Source organism: Sturnira hondurensis, unplaced genomic scaffold (assembly GCF_014824575.4).
Source record: "Sturnira hondurensis isolate 20B ecotype Veracruz unplaced genomic scaffold, ASM1482457v3 Scaffold0022910, whole genome shotgun sequence".
Taxonomy (NCBI): Eukaryota; Metazoa; Chordata; class Mammalia; order Chiroptera; family Phyllostomidae; genus Sturnira; species Sturnira hondurensis.
In genome coordinates, this window is record NW_028095541.1 from 7059464 (window position 1) to 7080834 (window position 21371).

The following is a 21371-nucleotide window of genomic DNA, read 5'->3' on the forward strand; positions in this document are numbered from 1 at the left end:
GAGTGAGGAGATAGACACAAAGATCCCTGTTTGACAGACTCTTTCATTATGGGAAGTAAGTGGTAAAGTCAAAGGCTGGTGTCAGTATGTGAGAAGTTGTGATGGACTTGGAAAGTGTGCTATTGTTCTGGATAGCAAATGCAAAACAGTTACCAGAATAGTATTACCATATAGCAGTGAGGGTCTCCCCCCCAAAAATGCATATCCCATAACTTGTGTGTGTATATGTATACATTTGTTGGTAACTAATCAAATGTTTTCTTCCCATTGTAGCACAACTAAGGAAAGGCAAGAAATACAGACTCCAAATTTTACTGAACCTGGTCAGGAACGTCTGTCTAAATCTCATTTTTATGAACAACTGACTTTTGAAAACTCTTCAAGCAATTTATCGGTTTTGGCGGAGCCAGTTTGTAAAGTTTCTGCCACAAGAAATAAAAAAAGGAGACACTCAATGAGTACAGACAAACTGACAGGAGTCTTTGTCCCACCTTTTAAAGCTAAATCACATTCTCACAGAGATGATCAGTGTCTTGGCAGCAATACTAATTTGAAGGAAAACAAACAAAAACCAAAAAACATAGTTGAACATGGCTCTGGTAGTAGTAAAAATAATATTAATGACAATGAAATTCATCAGTCTAACACAGATAACTCCAATCAAGTAGCAACTATAATCTCCACAAAGTGTGAAGAAAAACCTTTAGGTATTGTGTGAAAATTTGTGTTTATATTTTTGCCTTTTAGTTAAATATTTCTTAAATTAAATAATGCTTTGAGGAGTTCCCCCCATTTGTGATGATTAATAATTTCAAAACTGTCTTTAATGCTAGAGTTTTCCAAGCCCAAAGATTAGGTTTAAATTATTCTAATATTTTCTTTCAAAGGTAATTACTTGTAGACACAAAATTTAGGGCTAGTATTACTGGAATATATTTTTTGATCAGGCTACTAATTTTCTTCCAAATCTGAAATAAAAATAATAGACATTTCTATTCTTTAGTAGTTGAAACTTTTTTAATTCCTGAAGATTTAAAATTAGAGCTAAGTGATATGTATAATTTTATAAAGCAAGGATTGTGCTTTTAAATTTTATATCAGTATTATCTTTTGCTAATTACTTATTCCTTAATACATTTAGTTGCAAATCTTCAGACTGCCAGGGATATGCAGAATATGCGGATTAAAAAGAAACATGGACAACATATTTTTCCGCAGCCAGGAAGTCTGTATCTTGCAAAAACATCCTCTATGCCAAGAATCTCTCTGAAAGCAGCAGTAGAAGGCCAAGTTCCTTCTGCATGTTCCCATAAACAGGTATGCTTTGTCAACCACACTAGTAGCTTTTATAGTAATGTATAATTTTACTTTATCAACTAGTGTCTCCAGATTATTCTGTTTATTTTAATTTTTTTAAAGATTTTATTATGTTTAGAGAGGAAGGGAAGGAGAAAGACGGGTAGAGAAACACCAATGTGTGGTTGCCTTTCACACACCCCTTACTGGGGAACTGGCCCACAAACCAGGCATGTTCCCTGACTGGGCATTGAACCAGCGACCCTTTGCTTCTTAGTCTGGTGTTCAATCCACTGAGCCACACCAGCCAGGGCTCCAAATTGTTCTGTTGAAATAAAAAACTGATTGAACCAGGATGAAAGAAATCACCATGTTTCCTAATCCACCTACAGGGACAGCCTTCTACTCTGGTGCCTTAATCCTACAAAGTGATCTGTGCTTCAGAATTAGTATCTCTCTTCTCTTTTCTTTTTTTCTTTTTAATATATTTTATTGATTATGCCATTACAGTTGTCCCATTTCCTCCTTCATTCCCCTCCACTCTGCACACCCCCCCCCCAACAATTCTCCCCCTTTAGTTTATGTCCATGTGTCTCAAGTTCTTTAGATTCTATATTTTCAACACTATTCTTGTCCTTCCCCCTGTCTATTTTCTACCTACTGTCTATGCTACTTATTCTCTGTACCTTCTCCCCACTTCTCCTTCTCTCACTCCCCTGTTGCTAACCCTCCATGTGATCTTCATTTGTGTGATTCTGCTTCTGATCTACCTGTCCTCTTAGTTTGCTTTTGTTTTAGGTGTGGTTGTTAATAACTGTGAGTTTGCTGTCCTTTCACTGTTAATATTTTTTATCTTCTTCTTAGATAAGTTCCTTTAACATTTCATATAATAAAGGCTTGGTGATGATGAACTCCTTGAATTTGACCTTATCTGAGAAGCACTTCATCTGCCCTTCCATTCTAAATGAAAGCTTTACTGGATAGAGCAATCTTGGATATAGGTCTTTGGATTTCATGACTTGGAATACTTCTTTCCAGCCCCTTCTTGCCTGTAAGATCTCTTTTGAGAAATCCGCTGACAGTCTGATGGGAACTCCTTTGTAGGTGACTGTCCCCTTATCTCTTGCTGCTTCTAGAATTCTCTCCTTCATTTTCATCTTGGCTGATATAATTATGATGTGCCTTGGTGTGTTCCTTCTTGGGTCCAACTTGTTTGGGACTCTCTGAGCTTCCTGGATTTCCTGGAAGTCCATTTCCTTTGCCAGACTGGGGAAGTTCTCCTTTATTATTTGTTCAAATAAGTTTCCCACTTGTGGCTGTTCCTCTTCCCCTTCTGGTACCCTTATAATTCGGATGTTGGAACGTTTAAAGATGTCCTGGAGGTTCCTAAGCCTCTCATCATTTTTTTTTTGAATTCTTGTTTCTTCATTCTTTCCTGTTTGGTCATTTTTTTCTTCCTTCTGGTCTACTCCCTTGATTTGAGTCCCAGTTTCCTTTCCATCACTATTTGTTTCCTGTGCATTTCCCGTCATTTCACTTAGTTTAGCCTTCATTTGTTCCTCTAATTTGTGAGTCAAATCAACCAGTTCTGTGAGCATCCTGATCACCAGTATTTTGAACTGTGCATCTGATAGGTTGGCTATCTCTTGGTGACTTAGATGTATTGGCTCCGGGGCTTGGAGCTGTTCTTCTTGAGCCATAATGTTTTGGTGTGTTTGTGCCTGTTACATATGAGAGGCGGAGCCTTAGGTGTTCACCAGGGTGGGGCTATCCAGTAGCTGGGCTGTGACTCTGTATGTGGGGGCGGGGTCAGAGAGGGGCAATGATGTTTGCTCTGTTCTCTCTCGGATCTTGGTCCCCTCTGCTGCTTCCTGCAAGCAAACTGGGCTTCCCTGGTGCCAGCTCCCAGGTGTGTGGGCCTGTGCACCCTCCAGTACCCTGTGGGTCTCTCCATTGAACTCTGTGAGCCTGGGAGCTTCTCCCGGTACCTCGACCCCCAAAAGTTTTTCCAATTCGTGCTTTTAGGCTTTATTTCCTGATGCTGAGGCCCCAGCCTGAGCAGTTTGTCTCACTGCTCACCCCTTCGCCTGGTTTATCTGAGTGTGAATATGTCACCACGGTCAGTCAGCTACCTTGTGCGCCCACTGGGTCCGCCCACTGGGCCGTACCTGGAATCTGCCTAGGATCTGCCATCCGCCACCTGCGTGCCTGGGTCTGTCTGGCCACTTTTTCCTGGGTGACCCGGCTCCGCCAGCCACTGGCTCTGCCCCTCTTACCAGTCTGGATGAATGGTTTGTTGTTGTAGGACTTCCATACAGTTTAATTTTCTGTGTTTTGGTTGCGTTTTTGTTACTAAAACTTTATTGTCTTGAAACTTGGTTGTGCGAGGAGGCAGTGTTTTTACCTACTCCTCCATCTTGGCCGGAAGTTCCTCTCTTCTCTTTTCAAAACTCATTTTATTATTATGAGTGCCCTCGGCTAGGGGTTAGAGGAAGGTAGTCTTACTGAATTTAAATTGTGAATAACTCACAGTTCTGAACCCACTAAGAGCTAGCCACATTTTTAAAAGAGGATTCTTATTAAGCCAATACTATCTAGTTAGCATTTTAGGCACCAGAGAAGTGAAAATAATATTGGTAGATAATAGATAATATTTATTGAGTATTAATAGATGATATTTCTCGAGTATTAATAGATAATATTTATTGAGTATTTTCTATGTCTAGGCACTTTTCTAAGCTCTGTGCTTGCTGGTTGTATCTCATTTAACCTTCACAAGTACCTGAAATAAAGTCACCATTTTTTTGTTCATCATTTTATAAATGGGAGCACAGAGAAGGTTAAGTAACTGCCCAAAGTCACATGACTAACAAGTAGAAGAGCTACAATTCCAGAGCAAGGTGCCTGACTCCAGAGTGAAGTCTGAAAAAAGGAAAAGATACTCTGGGGTCAGGCCTCTGGGATAAAAGTAAGTACCTTGACCTAGGCCAGGCAGTGTAGAAAAATGACCTCCTGAGGTCAGACTCCCTGAAAAACTTAAACTTTTTACTGTTCTCTCTCCTAAATTTTTGCACTTAAAGGTTTTTGTTAAACATTGTTTCTTTTGGGGTTTTTTTGCCCCCACAATGACTTCCAGTGGCAGATCTATCCAGAGAAATAGACACAGGGGTATGAAAAAGGTGCAGCAGACTCTCTGATGCGTGGGTTATTTATAGTACATCAGCATTTTAGCTTCTAGTAGATAAGTTAAATGTTTTAATAGTGATTACTATTTAAATGAAAAATTGGGGGTAAAATCAGTTTTGGTTTCTTACAGTTGTTTTCTACAAAACATTCTATTTGATTTGATTTTGTTTTTCATTAATTATCAGATTTTTCTATTATTTCTTTTTTGCAGCTATATATATATGGCGTCTCTAAACATTGCATAAAAATTAACAGCAAAAATGCAGAATCTTTTCAGTTCCACACTCAGGATTATTTTGGTAAAGATGGTACAGGGGCTGGAAAGGGAGCACAGTTGGCTGATGGTGGATGGCTCATACCCTCCAATGATGGGAAGGCTGGAAAAGAAGAATTTTATCGGTACTGTTTGTAAAAAGAGATCTTTTACGTACTGTTTCATCCCTCTTCCTTACAAAGTCCCTCTTTTTTCTCTTTCCTAATCTATCTTGAACTTAAAAATTTGTCCAGGAATCAAATTTTTATATACTGAATCATTTTAAATGCATTATGGTTCATTTTACATTCTATTGAAATCTTTTTTAAAAAATCATCACTCAAGGACATTCCTTCATTGCTTTTAGAGAGCAAAGGGGAAGGGAGAGAGGAAAGGAGAAACAGAAATATCACTGCGAGAGAGAAACATTGATTGGTCACCTGCTGCATGCACCCGGACCAGGGATTGAACCCACAATCCAGGCACTTGCCCTGCCTGGGAATCAAACCCCCAATTCTTCAGTCACAGGTCAACATTCCACGCAGCTGACCTACACCAGCCAGGGCATGTTGAAATATTTAAAAAAGAAAATTATGCTTTGTCTTAGGATTTAATGAATTGGCTTTTCTTAAATTGGGACACTTTTCTTACACATTTGCAAAATAAAGACTGATATGAAAAATTAAACTTGAATTGGCCTTATTATAGACCCCCACCTACATAATTATGTCCTATTCTCTTTCATTGTGTATTTCAATAAATATGAAATAGAAATACTATGTAAAAATTAAATAGAAATACTTATGTAAAAATTAAACATAAGTACTTAAATATCAGTAAATGCCAAAAGTTAGTAAACACCACTGCCCTCAACATCAACAGTTTAGAAACTATATAACTTCCTATGATTCTAATGTTTATATAGCATAATTTAAAGCTTTTGATCTCAGAGATGTATTGCCTCATGCCAGTGACAAGAGATGGGAAGCTTTTCTGTAGTGCTCTTATTTTTTAATGTCTCTGTACACCTTTCTAAATTTTAAAGTTTTGGGGAAGTGATAAAACATTTTTTATTAAATTTTTGTTATGTGTTTTGTGTTATTGGAATGTTTGTTACTTATATGTTATTTTAAAACTGTTATTTACATGTTGTACTTGCCTCACATAACATATATCTGCTATCGATTCTAGTTGGAAAAGTATGATAAACAGTTGTAGTATTTTGTTGTGTTAAGTAAACTGCATTGTGTAGAGGTTAAGAGTGATGGCCCTGTGATCAGGTGGGCAAGATTCATAGTGTTTTAGTGTTAAAACTCAGGTTGTTTATGGATCATTCAGTAAATACTTATTTAGCACCTACAATATGCCAGATACTATCCTATTAGGAATAACAACAGCAAAATAATCTTCCCTAAAAGTCAAACATTCCAGTAGAGCAGTCTTGAGTGGGGAAAGAAAATTTTTTTAAAAAGTAAATTGGTCCTGGCCGGGGGCTTGGTTGGAGCAAGGTCCTGAGCACCAAAATGGTTGTGTGTTCGTTCTATCCTCCATTGGGGCACATAATGAGGTTGTGAGTTCCAACCCCAGTCAGGTGCTTATGGGAGGCAATCAATCAATGTTTCTCACATTGATTTCTCTCTCTCTCTCTCATCTTTCTAAGATTGATGAAAAAACATATCCTCTGGTGAAGGTTAAAAAAATAAGTAAATTGTATAGTATATTAGAATGTAATAAATACTATGAAGACAAAGCTGGAAAGCGGAGTTAGGGAGAGTTAGGTGAGGAGAGGTACAGTTTTTTTAATAGAGTAAGTGTCAGGAGGCTTCACTGGGTTTGTGACATTCTTATCAGTGACCTGAGGAGGTCAAGGGAATGAGCGTAGGACTGTGTGGGGACAGCATCCAGATTCTACAGGGCAGCATGCAGTAGGAGGAAGGTTAGTGTAGCGGGAGTAGACTGGGTAGCAGGGGCTGTGGTAGATGAGATAGAAGGGTAGAACCTTATAGATCTTTGTAAGAACATTGGCTTTTACTCTGAGTAATCATTTTCACTTGAATGTTTAAAGCAGAAGGTAACATGATCTAGCTTATTTTTTGAAAGAATGACTTTGGCTATTTGTTAGGATCAGAAAGTAGGGAAGGGCAAGGGTGGAGACAGAGAGACCACTTAGGAAGCTTTTGCACTAATCCTGGTGAGAAATATTTGCTTGGGCCAAGGATGTACAATTGAGTTAGTAAAAAGCAATTGGATTCTGGCTGTATTTTGAAGGATTGAAGGTTTGTTTCAGTCATTGAAGCAAATGCTCAAGGATTGGATAAGGAGTGTAAGATAAAGAGGGGAGTAAAGATGGGTTCAAAAGATTTTGGCAGTAGTTGGAAGGATAGTTACCATGTACATAAAACTGAGAAGACCAAGAGGGAAGGGTAATTGAGAGTTCAGTTTGGGACATTTGAAGTTAAGTTCACCAGTAGACATGCAGGGAGAGATGTTGAATAGGCAGTTGGAGTTCATAAAGTATAGGCCAAAGAAATCAATTTGTGAGTGGTCAGGATATAGATGTAATTTAAAGCTATGGAAAAGAGATTTAGAAAGAGCAACCACAAGTTAGAAATAAATGCCAAAGAGTGTGGTGTTGCAAACCAAGTGAAGATGGAACTTCGGGGAATGGAGAATAACCAGGTATGTCAGTGCTGCTAGCAGATAAAGTGAAATGGGGACTGAGAATTGACAGCTGGGTTTAGCAACATTGAGGTCATCACTAATCTTAATAAAATAATACAGTAAGTAGTTTGGTGGAGCAAAAGCCTGATCAGAATGCAATAAAAAGGGCAGTGGAGCTAGAGGAGTTGGAGAGAGAGAGAATGTAGTCATTCTTTCAGGCATTGCCTAAACGAGAAGCAGAGAAAAAGGGCAGTATCTGGAGAAGGAAGTAGGATCAGAGGGTGTCGGGTTTTGTTGTGTTTATTTGTTTTAAGGTAGAAACAGTATTTTTTTTGGTGGAAATCATCCAGTAGAGAGGAGTGAAATTGATGATGCAAGGGAGAAGGAGGCGTTTCTAGGTCAGTGTCCTTGACTAGGCAAGAAAGGTTGGGAGCTTGGGTACAAATGGCAGGAGAGGCTAAAGTGAAGGGTACAGATGCGAGTGGGTTGGTGTATGTGAGGGTGGAAGTTTATGAAAGTTCTCTTTTGATTATTTCTGCCTCCTTAGTACTAAGAGTAAGAATGGGGAAGGAAGACGAGTTTGTGATTTGAGTAGAGGGGGGAGCACCAGGACTAGAGGGGAAGTTCTTACGTGATTTCTAAACAGTCTCTTTAAGATGAAAAGTAATCACAAATATAATTATTTGAAATTAAGAATCCCATTTTCCAGTTGAAATAATTGTATTGACTAATATGTTAAGTGGATTTGTAATATATTTTGATACATGTCAAATAATTTTCTAAAATTACATTGCTTATTGATTATACATTAACTCAGAAATTTATTGAATGTTTTTGCATAGTATACGTTTTGCAAAGAATAATCATAGTTACTGAATTTAATATTATCTTACATGTTTTTTACTATATTATTGCACTTTGTTCAGGGCTCTGTGTGACACCCCAGGTGTGGATCCAAAGCTTATTTCTAGAGGTTGGGTCTATAATCACTATAGATGGATTGTATGGAAACTGGCAGCTATGGAAGTTGCCTTTCCTAAGCACTTCGCTGCTAGATGCTTAAACCCAGAAAGGGTGCTTCTTCAGCTAAAATACAGGTAAGTTTACAGCATTCCACTATGTGCTCATACCCTGCAATATGATTCAGACTTATATGCAGCCTGTGACTTCATACCATCAAGGTACACGAGCCAGTGGGTGGTGAACTTGCCATCCCACCTGGTGTTCATTTGTACGGAGTAGTTCTCTTGTTGTCTCCCTGGCCCCACCCAAGGGAATTCATACACCTTTTACTTCCCTCTTCCCTCTCCCCCTCCTTAACTTCTTGTCATCTGAGAAGGATATGAATTTCCAATTTGATCCACTGTTTGCAAATTACTAATAAAACATTTTTGCATTTGGGAGTTTTAATATTTAACTGATACTTTAACAGCATAAAGCTTAATATACTTCTAGCTACTAAATTTTAAATTCTCTTCTATCTCAGTATTTCTTCAGTAAAAGTACTACATTTTTATTGTCAATTATTAGACGACCATTTTTACATTGAAATTGTAGACTCACAATTTCTAAAATAATGCGTTTTTCTTTTTAGATATGATGTGGAAATTGATAAAAGTCAAAGATCAGCTATAAAAAAGATAATGGAAAGGGATGACACAGCTGCAAAAACCCTTATTTTTTGTGTTTCTGAAATACTTCTACCAAGCTCAAGTTTACCTGAAACTTCTAGCAGTAAAACTAGTGATGTGGATATCAGCAAAGCAGCCACTGTTGAACTGACAGATGGATGGTACGCTGTGAAGGCCCAGCTGGACCCCCCTCTCTCAGCTCTCGTACAGAAAGGTAGATGGGCTGTCGGTCAGAAGATCATCACTCATGGAGCAGAACTGGTAGGCTCTCCTGATGCCTGTTCACCTCTTGAAGCCCCAGAATCTCTTAGATTAAAGGTATGTTAAATTAATGCACTCTCTTGATAAAAATCAGTCACTGATTCGGTTAAATTTTAGAAAGGTTTTACATCTAAAATTTTAAATATACTTATGCCTGTTAAGGATCTTTTTTTTAGTGTTATCTGGGTATAAGCAGCAGTTTCTTCAGACATACTTCTTAGAATGTATACCCATCATTAAGCTGTATGTGACTATATAAAGCTTATGACCCCCCAAAAAGTAGTCACTGATGCAACCCTCCCTGACCTCCCCATTCAGTGCCCACAAAGGCAACCACTGAAAATCCCCTTGGCTCTTTCTTGGCTTATATGCTGTGTCTTCTTCTCTCCTTCAGTTTAGACATTGACTTATATTAGCTCCCTGCTGTGAGAGAGGACTGAAGCATATAGTCAATGTTTTTGTTATAATGACTATGAAAAATATTTTTTGCAACTCAGCATACAATATGTATATGATTACATTTCCTTTTTAACAACTTACTGCTTTCCCTGGAGTTACTGTGTTGCCTTTTCTTTTCTCTCCTTAGTTTTCTGTGTCCTTAACCACCAACACAGGAGTTACATAAAACTCATCTCAGTGTTTTAAAATAACCTTTTTGGGGTCCATTTCTTTTTCTTGGAGATCCTTGCCCCTCTCCATATTCTTGCTTTATTCTAAAGTGGTGATTTTCTATATAAGCTACATAGGTATCATCCTGGACAGTATTTTCACCTCTTTCTGTGTCAGTAGAATTTTCTCAATTTCATATCTTTCTAGATTTATTTTTTAGTTTTAAGGGCACACAACCTCCAGAGGCTTCTTGAGAAAGGAAGTGTGCAGCTGTTTTAATCATATTGTAAGGTTGGCCAAATGTAGACTTTGAGGTTCAAATAATTTATTTATAAGTTTGAAGATACTTCCTCTATTCACTTGTTGCTTCTAGTTGTAGCTTCTGCTGCATTCATGCTATTCCCAGTCGTTCATTATGGGATCTTTTTCCAAGACATTTTCAATATCATATGTCTCCAGTATTCTGAAATTTCATAATAATGTACTTTGATGTCAGCCTTACTTTTTAATCATTGTCCTGGGTACACAGTGGTAATTAGTCTATAAACATATGTCCTTCGTTGAGTTCTGGGAAAGTTCCTTGAAGTAGGTCTTTGATCATTTCTCCCCTTATATTTCTCTCTTTATTTTTTAAAATTCTGAATATTTAGGTACTAGGCCTCTTAGATTGGTCCTCTAATTTTCTTGTTTTTTTCCTCCTATCTTTCATTTTTTTGTCTTCTCTCCACCAATTTCTAGTTCTTAATTTTTCCTTTTAATCCCTAAAGTGAATCTGTGCCTGTTGGCATAAATGTTTAATTTTCAAGAGACCATTATAATTCCTTAATTTTTTTCTTTGTTATGACATCTGGTTCTTGTTACATGCATATAGCATCTTCTCATCTTTTTGAAGTGATTGATTAATATTTTTATTTATTTTAGTTTTTTATGCTTCATGTGTTTTTTTTTCCTATGAGAACCTCCTTTCTTGTTTGCATCTCAAGTTGGATACTTTCCTCAACTGATGATTGTTAGTTGTTCTTTCCTCTTCAAGAGTAAGGCACTAATGAGCTGATTAGAAGCTCTGTGTGAGGTGGAGCTTGTCAACCTGTTGGGTGGTAAGACAGGGATTTGATTTTTTTTCATTAGGAGACCCTCAAACATCAGTGACTGTTCTGAGAGCTAAACAGAATAAGGAAACTAAAGGGGGATTCATTTGCAGCATAAGGGTTTTTGTTGCTTTTTTGTTTTCAGTATAGCATCTCACTTGCACCCTAGCTACATCTGCCTGGTGGTCCAGAGTCCAGGATATGTGTGGCTCAGTCTCTTCAGAAAGTAAATGCTCATGGGTTCTTTCTGAGCCCAGAAGAGGGAAGAATAGTCACCAGGTTGCTTGGTAACTGAGGTTTTGATTACCTTCCTCCTGTTTTCAGTTCCTGCCTACAGAGGTACCTGTTGCCTTCAGTTTTCTTAAATTATTTTCTTTCATATTGGCTTTATAACAACAAGTTTGCTAGCTGAATAACCTTGGGTAGGTTATGTAATTTCTCTCATGCTTAAGTTTTGTTACCCATAAAAAGGGAATGAGTTTAAGAGTTGTTGTGAAGATTAGATGTTAATATGTGTAAAGTACTAACACCTTACCAGGCACCACAGTAAGTGCTCTGTGAGTGTTTGCTATTTTTATTAACTGGGATTATTCTTTAGCTGTTTTATTATCTACTACTCATCCAACAAATGATTAACTTCCAAAATTTTGGTAATTATATCATCTACTGTCCTCTCCAGTTCTTTGTTTTTGTAGGGGTTTTTTTTTTAGGAAGCCTAAATAAGTATATTTCAACCCATCATGTTTAAATTGAATTGTTTTATGAGTTTTCTAATACAGGCATACTTCTGAGATATTGTGGGTTTGGTTCCAGACCACCATGATACAACACATATCTCAATAACATGAGTCACATGAATATTTTGGTTCCCCGTTGCATATAAAAGTTGTTTACTTGTAGTCTAGTGGTTTTCAACCTTTTTCATCTCGTGGTACACATAAAGTGGTTACTAAAATTCTGTAGCACACCAAGAAACTTATACTTTTTGTCAATCTAACTAAAAAAAGGTATAATTTTTATTTTGATCCTCACCCGAGGACATTTTTTCTCTCTTTTAGAGAGAAGGGAAGGGAGAGGGGAAGAGAGGGAGAGAAACATCAATGCAAAGCATTGATCTGTTGCCTCCTGCATGCACCCAGGCTGGGGATCAAACCCACAACCCAGGCATGTATCCTGACCAGGAGATGAAACCTCAACCTTTTAGTTATTGGGATGATACTCCAACTGACTGAGCCACACCAGCCAGGGCAAAATAGGTATAATTTTGATTCATTCACATCAGATGGCTATTATTATGTTAGCTATTGTCATTTTTTGATTTGACAGTCTAAGAGAAAAGAAGTCAGTGCCTTTTTCTACATAATCAGGTATTGCATGTTTTTAAAATACTTGTGGCACACCACTGTGCCTCTCATGGCTGTGGCACCAGTTGAAAATTGCTGCTGTAGTCTATTAAGTTTTCAATAGCATTGTGTCTAAAAAAGCAATGTGCATACCTTAATTAAAAAATACTCTGTGTCCTAAAAATGCTGACCATCATCTGAAGCTTCAACAAGTTGTTTTCCTGGTGGAAGGTCTTGCCTCGGCACTGATGGCTGCTGATTGATCAGGTGGTTGTTGCTGAAGGCTGGGGTGGCTGTGACAGTTTCTTAAAATGAGACAACAGTGACGTCTGCTGCATGGATGGACTCCTCCTTTCACAAACAATTTCTCAAAGATCACTGATCACAGGTCACCATACCCTAATAAAAATGAAAAAGATTTCTTTGAAATACTGTGAGAATTACCAAAATGTGACACAGGCACAAAGTGAGCAAATGCTGCTGGAAAAATGGTGCCAATAAACTTATTTGATTCAGGGTTGCCACCAACCTTCAGTTTATAAAATGCACACAATATCTGTGAAGTGTAATAAAGCATACTGCAATGAAACAAGGTATACCTATAGTCATATTTACATGACATTGAGACTTTAGAGCAGTATGAACAATTTTTTTAAACAGCTTTATTGAGACAATTCACACACCATGCAATTCATCCAATGAAAGTGGTAATTCCATGGTCACAGAGTTGCACAGCCATCACCACAATGACTTTTAGAGTGTTTTCACCACCAGCCCACTGTCTGTTGGCAGCACCAATCTTCCTCAGCTTTTAGATGCCCACAGGTCTTCCTCAACCTGAAAAGGAAAAAGAGCCTCCCTTAACCCTGCTCTACACTCTCTGACCATTGTACAATAGGTTTCCCTCTTTCCACAATTTAGTCTCTTTTAAAAAAAATGTTTTTAACAACTTTAAAATTATAGTTGACATTCAATACTGTATTAGTGTCAGGCATACAGCATTGTGGTTTGTTTGTACACTTCACAAAGTGGTCTCCCCAATATTTCCAGGACCTGCCTGGTACCATATATAGTTATTACAATATTATTGACTATATTCCCTATCCTGTACTTCCCACTTTGTTGACTATTGTGTAACTGCCACTTTCTACCTCTTAATCCCTTCCCCTTTTTCACCCAGGACCCTAGCCCACCTCTTCTCTGGTGACCTTCAGTTTGTTCTCTGCATCTGAGTCTGTTGCTTGAATAATTTGTAAGATACTATATTTTGAAAGTATAGTATCTTGCTGTCTAATATTTTTATTTTTTTACATTTTTTCTACTTAATAACTTTCTTCATGACACTTTTTAAAGTGATATTTTTAAAGAAGTCCTAAAAAAATGAAAACCTTATGAAGTCTGAAATAGAATTGAATGTATTTACTGAACTTATGAACTGATGTATTTCTTAATTTATTCAGATTTCTGCTAACAGTACCCGGCCTGCTTGCTGGTATGCCAAGCTTGGATTCTCTCTGGACCCTAGACCTTTTCCTCTGCCCTTGTCATCACTTTTCAGTGATGGGGGAAATGTTGGTTGTGTTGATGTAGTTATTCAAAGAGTATACCCTATGCAGGTACGACTTATTCTTGAAACTTACTCTGTATTTCTCTCTTTTGAGACAATTAATTTGAATGATTCCTCCTTACTGTGTATTTCTGTTTGATGCTTTTTTACAGTGGATGGAGAAGACACCATCTGGATTATACATATTTCGCAATGAAAGAGAAGAAGAAAAGGAAGCAGCAAAATATGTGGAGGCCCAACAAAGGAAACTAGAATGCTTATTCACTAAAATTCAAGCACAATTTGAAGAGCGTGAAGGTAAAATGAGTTGTACATTACAAGTTTATATGAAAACAGGTTTGTTTTTTTTTAATTAGAGATCTTGGAGGCTTCTAATTTAAATTATCAGATAAATTAGATCAGATAAATTATCTTTAAGTAATAGATTTATTCTAATTCTGAATCAGTTTATTTATTTTGAAATATATTTTATTGACTGTGCTATTACAGTTGTCCCATTTTTTTAACCTCCCCCTGTGTATTTTGTACCCACCATTTACGCTTCTTATTCTCTGTACCTTTTCTCCCCATTCTCCCCCCTCCTCCTCCCCATAATAACCCTCCATGTAATCTCCATTTCTATGATTTTGTTCCTTTTCTAGCTGTTTGCTTAGTTTGTTTATGCTTTGGGGGTTTTTTTTAGGATCAGTTGCATTTCACTCTTCTACTACTGATCATCTATTTCTTAGATAAGTCCCTTTAACATTTCATGTTATAAGGACTTGGTAATGATGAACTCCTTTGACTTTACCTTATTTGGGAAGGATTTTATTTGCCCTCCCATTCAAAATAATAGCTTTGCTGGATAGAGTAATCTTGGAAGTAGGTACTTGCCTCTCATGACTTGGAATAATTTCCCACCCCTTCTTGACTGTAAGATTTCTTTTGAGAAGTCAGGTGATAGTCTTGTGGGAACTCCTTTGTAGGTACCTGTCTCCTTTTCTCTTGCTGCTGTTAAGATTCTCTCTTTATCTTTAAACTTGGGTAACTTAATTATGATGTGCTTGGTGTGTTCCTCCTTGGGTCCAACTTCTTTGGGACTCTCTGAACTTCCTGGACTTCCTGGAAGTCTAGTTCCTTTGCCATATTGGAGAAGTTCTCCTTTATTATTTTTTCAAACAGTTTTCAATTTTTTGCTCTTCTGCTTCTTCTGGCACCTCTGTGATTTGGATGTATGGATGTTTAAAGGTGTTCCAGAGGTTCCTAAGCTATGCCTCATATTTTTAAATTCTTGTTCCTTCATTCTATTCTGGTTGAATGTTTATTTCTTGCTTCTCCAAATCATTGATTTGAGTCCCAGTTTCCTTCCACCACTATTGGTTCTCTGTACATTTTTCTTTATTTCACCTTGCATCACCTTCACTTTTTCATCTATTTTGCAACCATACTCAACCATTTCTGTGAGCATCCTGATTACCAGTGTTTCGAACTCTGCATCTGATAGTTCGGCTATCTCTTCATTACTTAGTTCTTCTTTTTGGATCTTTGATCGGTTCTTTCATTTGGGCCGTGATTTTTTGTCTTGGCGTGCCTGTTAGATAGTAAGGGGAGAACCTTAGGTATTCACCAGGGTGGGGCAATCCACTTGGCTGCATTATGGTGCTATATGTGGGGGGAGGGGTCCAAGAGGGAACAATGGCCCTTGCTCAGCTCAGCCAGCTTTCAGTCATTTCCCCTACGACCTACAAGCCAATTAAGCTCTTCTCTGGTGCTGTTTCCTGGGTGGGTGGGCTTGTGTATTTTTTAGGATCCTGCCGGCCCCTCTAATGAACACCTCTGAGGCTGAGTGTTTCTCCCGCCACTGCAACCCCCAGAGGTTTTTACAGTCAGAGGTTTTGAGGCTTTCTTTACCCACACTGGAACCCTGGGTTCCACAGTCTTTCTTGCTTCTTAGTTCCTCCCAGTTTACCTGCATGCAAATGTGGGACCACCCTGTCTGCCAGCCACTGCCTCACCCACCTGGTCCTCCAGTCTCCACTCTGCTGCACATCCTCTCCACCCCGGCTGCCTGTCTTTGCCCCTCCTACCAGTCTGGATGAATGTTCCTTCTTTAACTCTTTGAGGATAGGGCTTCCATACAGTTTGATTTTTCTGACAGTTCGGATTATTTTTTGTTTTTAAATTTGTTGTTCTTCTTTTGGTTGTTGCACAAGGAGGCAAAGTCTACCTACACCTCCATCTTGGCCAAAAGTCCTAAATCAATATTTTATATTCTCTCTTTTTTTATTTTTGCTTTTAAAAAATTGTTGACCCTATTACAGATGTTCTCCACTTTTCCTCTCTTTGTTTTCCTCCACTCAGCTTGTGCCCTCCTCCCCTGACCTTCACCACACTGTTTTTCTGTGTCTATGAGCTATACATGTATATTCTTTGGCTTATCTCTTCACCTTCTATCCAGTCTTCACTACCCACCTCCCCTCTGAGATGTTAGTCTGTTCCATGTGTCCATGCCTCTAATTCTATTTTGTTCATCAGTCTATTTTGTTCATTAGATTCCACATATAAGTGAGGTCATATGGTATTTGCCTTTCACTGAGCATATTACTCTACAGGTCCATCCATGCTATGGCAAAGGGTAAGAGTTTCTTCTTTTTTACATCCTCATAGTATTTCATTATGTAAATGTACCACACCTTTTTTATCTATTCATCTACCGATGGACACTTGGGCTTTTAAAAAATATTATTACATGAACAGACAAATAATCAATGAACTGACCCCAAATTATTATAACTTAATTCAATACACTGAGCTTTTAGATACTTATAATTGTCTTAGGCAATAATACATGACATACCCATAGCACTATTCAGAAGTCTTTAGTAAACCCCCTCTTAAGCTTCAGTACTAAAGCATTTATAGTACCTTTTGCAGTATTAGAGAAAGAACAGCAGTGTGGGAAAGAGCCATGAAATTATTTTCCTCTAGATAAGTTCTGTATACCACTTACATGTAAAGTATAAAAAAGACAAACTCATAAAAAATAGACAATATAATAGTGGTTACCAGGGGATGGGGTGATGGGTAATACCAATGGTATTTAAGTACAAACTTGCAACAAGTAATAAATAAGCCAGAGATCTAATGCTCAGTATACTGAATATAAAGAACTATATTGTACTACAGTTATGCAATGTGATATTCATAGAAAGAACAATTATATTGCATACATAAATATATAACAAAAACAATAATATTGCGTGTATAAATGTATCAAAGTAACATGTTGTACACCTTAAATTTACACAATGTCATATGTCAAATACATTAAAAAGAAGAAAAAAAGCACTCAAAAAATTATTTTCCCATGAACCATTGTCATTCTCTTTCTTCTGTGTCTTTTTCTTCATTATGTAATTTTGCAGTTTTTGTTATTGCAGTTGTTTAGTTTTATGTTGTTTTACTTCGAGCTAGAACTTGTTTTTCCTATGGCATCAATTTTCTTTTTTTTTTTAATATATTTAATTGATTATGCCATTACAGTTGTCCCATTTTTCCCCCTTCATTCCCCTTCACACCCCCTCTCCCACCATTCCCCCCCTTTTAGTTTGTGTCCATGTGTCACAAGTTCTTTAGATTCTATATTTCCCGTACTATTCTTGCCCTGCCCCCTGTCTACTTTCTACTTACTGTCTATGCTACTTATTCTCTGTACCTTCTCCACCCTTCTCCTCCCACTCCCCTGTTGCTAACCCTCCACGTGATCTCCATTTCTGTGGCTCTGCTCCTGATCTAGCTGTCCTCTTGGTTTGCTTTTGTTTTAGGTGTGGTTGTTAATAACTGTGAGTTTGCTGTCCTTTCACTGTTCATATTTTTTATCTTCTTTTTCTTAGATAAGTCCCTTTAACATTTCATATAATAAGGGCTTGATGATGATGAACTCCTCAAATTTGACCTTATCTAAGAAGTACTTTATCTGCCCTTCCATTCTAAATGAAAGCTTTCCTGTATAGAGCAATCCTGGATGTAGGTCCTTGCCTTTCATGACTTGGAGTACTTCTTTCCAGCCCCTTCTTGCCTGTAAGGTCTCTTCTGAGAAATCAGCTGACAGTCTGATGAGAACTCCTTCGTAGGTGACTGTCCCCTTATCTCTTGCTGCTTCTAGAATTCTCTCCTTCATTTTAATCTTGGCTGATATAATTCTGATGTGCCTTGGTGTGTTCCTTCTTGGGTCCAACTTCTTTGGCACTCTCTGAGCTTCCTGGATTTCCTGGAAGTCCGTTTCCTTTGCCAGATTGGGGAAGTTCTCCTTTATCATTTGTTCAAATAAGTTTTCTACTTGTGGCTGTTCCTTTTCTCCTTCTGGTACCCCTATAATTCGGATGTTGGGACGTTTAAAGATGTCCTGGAGGTTCCTAAGCCTCTCCTCATTTTTTTGAATTCTTGTTTCTTCCTTCTCTTCTGTTTGGTCATTTTTTTCTTCCTTCTAGTCCACTCCCTTGATCTGAGTCCCAGTTTCCTTTCCATCACTATTTGTTTCCTGTGCATTTCCCTTCATTTCACTTAGTTTAGCCTTCATTTGTTCCTCTAATTTGTGACTATAATCAGCCAGTTCTGTGAGCATCCTGATCACCAGTATTTTGAACTGTGCATCTGATAGGTTGGCTATCTCTTGGTGACTTAGATGTATTGGCTCCGGGGCTTGGAGCTGTTCTTCTTGAGCCATAATGTTTTGGTGTGTTTGTGCCTGTTACATATGAGAGGCGGAGCCTTAGGTGTTCACCAGGGTGGGGCTATCCAGTAGCTGGGCTGTGACTCTGTATGTGGGGGCGGGGTCAGAGAGGGGCAGTGGTGTTTGCTCTGTTCTCTCTTGGATCTCGGTCCCCTCTGCTGCTTCCCGAAAGCAAAGTGGGTCCCCCTGGTGCTGGCTCCCAGGTGTGTGGGCCCGTGCACCCTCCAGGACTCTGTGGGTCTCTGCAACAAACTCTCTGTGAGCCTGGGAACTTCTCCCGGTACCTCGACCCCCAAAAGTTTTTCCAATTGGTGCTTTTAAGCTTTAATTCCCATCACTGGGGCCCTAGCCTGTGTGGTCTGTCTCACTGCTCACCCCTTCGCCTGGTTTATCTGAGTGTGAATGTGTGAACATAGTCAGTCAGCTGCCTTGCACCCCCACTGTGTCTGCCCATTGCCACCCCACTCTTGGGATCTGCCAAGTGCCGCTTGCGCTCCTGGATCAGTCTGGCCACTTTTTTTCTCTGCAACCCCACTCCGCTAGCCGCTGGCTCCGCCCCTCTTACCAGTCTGGCTGAATGGTTCGTTGTTGTTGGACTTCCGTACAATTCAATTTTCTGTGTTTTGGTTGCATTTTTGCTACTAAAAGTTTGTTGTCTTTAAACTTGGTTGTGCGAGGAGGCACAGTGTTTCCACCTACGCCTCCAACTTGGCCGGAAGTTGCTATGACATCAGTTTTAATAGTAAAAATCATAGTGTTTTTGCTTACAGGTCATGTAATTTATTTTTCTATCTATCTTTTTTATTGCTGAAAACTATGTTCTGCTTTTCTTTATGATTTTCTGTATTATTTAACCTCATGTTCTATATAAATCTGCAAAAGAATTACACTCTCAAGATGTGATTTGTTTAAACATACTGTTTAGTTCATACTGTTTTCATGATAAGTGAATTGTGGATTTACTTAATTTACAAAAAAATCAGGTAAACTCTTTGACATGTTTTTAAAAGATTTTATTGATTTATACTTTGAGGGAGAGGAAGGGAAGGAGAGAGAGGGAGAGAAACATCAATGTGTGGTTGCCTCTCACTTGTCCCATACTGAGGACTGGCCCACAGCCCAGGCATGTGCCCTGATTGAGAATTGAACCCGTGACACTTTGGTTCTCAGGCCCTTGCTCAATCCCCTGAGCTACACTAGCCAGGGCTCTTTGACAATGTTTTAAATCATGAATACATTAGCTTCACATTCTCCTAGAAAGCTTATTTTTTAACTTCCTTTGTTTGTGTGCTTTTTCCTTGGTTGTCTTTTTTTCGGGGTTGTTAACTTTGTGAATTAGCTAATGAGTAATGCTGTTTTCCCTAGAAAATGTAACAAAACAATGTGCGCCGTCATGTGCACTAACCAGACAGCAAGTATGTGCTTTGCAGGATGGTGCAGAGCTCTATGAAGCAGTAAGGACTGTGCCAGACCCCAGTTCCCTTGAGGTGAGAGAAGAAGAGGGCATGTTATGGGCATTCTCTGGCTGTCACGGGAAGCAGTATGTTGAAATGCTGTTTCTCAAAGGGGGTGTTTGTATTTCTGGGATCCATAGTGATGAACTAGACATGGTGGTATAGTTATGATTCTGTATCAAATAAAGGATAGGTAGGAGCATTAAGTAATTTTATATATTAAATAAATGTGGTTTAAAATAGATACAAAACATGTTTTATTACTTTCAAAATAAAACAAGTATCTTCAAAGCAGTTTCCATGTTCTCAGCTCTTTCTCAGATCCTACCCAGAAACTATTTCGTGATCTTTGCCTGAAAGGGACTTAAATAGACAAGTGCAGAAGAATTAAACTGTATTAGAAATAGCACAGGCTTTAGAATCATGCCTCTGCCTTTTACTAGCAAAGCACATTGGACATAAAATAGCTTTAAAATGGGTGTAAAATAAGTTGTTCTAGGATCAAATTACATAATATATGTAAAAGAATACTGTTAATAAAGTTTCTTATAAATGTTAGTTTCTATTGTTAGAACATCATTGTATATATTAAGGTAAACTACCTCCTAAATTTGTAGACACTCAGGTATGTAATTAATGCCTGGATTGGTTTGCTAGATAGGGAGGAGGTGAGAAATTTTAGGGATGTTGTTGTTTGTTTATTGATAATTCTCATTAATTTGGTGACAATAAATATTGTATATAGCCTTAAGTTTTTTTAAATAAATGAGACTACAAGAAAATAAATAAACAATTCTCCACCAAGAGCCTAAGCAGTGCTGTTCTGAATAGAATTCCCTCATATTCCAAAATGATACAACTCAGATTCTCTCTGTGAAATTTGAGTCTGGTTTGAAAGCCTGTGAGTGTATTTGCTATAAGTCTGTGAGTTAAGGCTTTGTTTTGCTTTCCTGATACATCATTTGCTTCTATAGCTTATATTATTACATATGTTGAAACTTGGGCTTTCTCTGAGTCATCATGAAGATAGTTTTAATTTCATTTACAAAATTTAATGAAATATTTATTAGTCTGGTATCCCTTTATATAATTTATTATAAGGAGGAAGTAATGAGCAGAATGAGAGTTGGAGGGCTAAATTCTAGACATGGTCCTACCATTTTGTATCTGGACAAGTGATTTATCTCTTAGGCTTTCTGTCTACCTCCTATCAAAGGAAGGTCTGAGAGGGGCCAATCTCTATGGTTCTGAGTTTATATGATGCTGACATTTCACTCAGGTAAAGTTATCACTAAAATTATTAGAGGGAAA

General features: G+C 38.1%; 1 protein-coding gene across 4 annotated transcripts in view; it reads left to right on the forward strand.

The window, feature by feature from the left end:
* The window catches only part of BRCA2 (BRCA2 DNA repair associated), a 100744-nt gene that overhangs the window by 50086 nt on the left and 29287 nt on the right, over nt 1-21371 (forward strand). For 2 of the 4 annotated variants that reach the window (XM_037037170.1, XM_037037169.1), the window contains exons 14-21: nt 274-707; nt 1136-1317; nt 4694-4881; nt 8323-8493; nt 8991-9345; nt 13789-13944; nt 14048-14192; nt 19972-20093. In XM_037037170.1, the coding sequence (XP_036893065.1) occupies nt 274-707; nt 1136-1317; nt 4694-4881; nt 8323-8493; nt 8991-9345; nt 13789-13944; nt 14048-14192; nt 19972-20093 (1753 nt within the window). Of the gene's footprint in view, nt 1-273; nt 708-1135; nt 1318-4693; nt 4882-8322; nt 8494-8990; nt 9346-11154; nt 11310-13788; nt 13945-14047; nt 14193-19971; nt 20094-21371 lie in introns of those variants that run through there. The other 2 variants (XM_037037171.1, XM_037037172.1) reach the window with 2 other exon arrangements.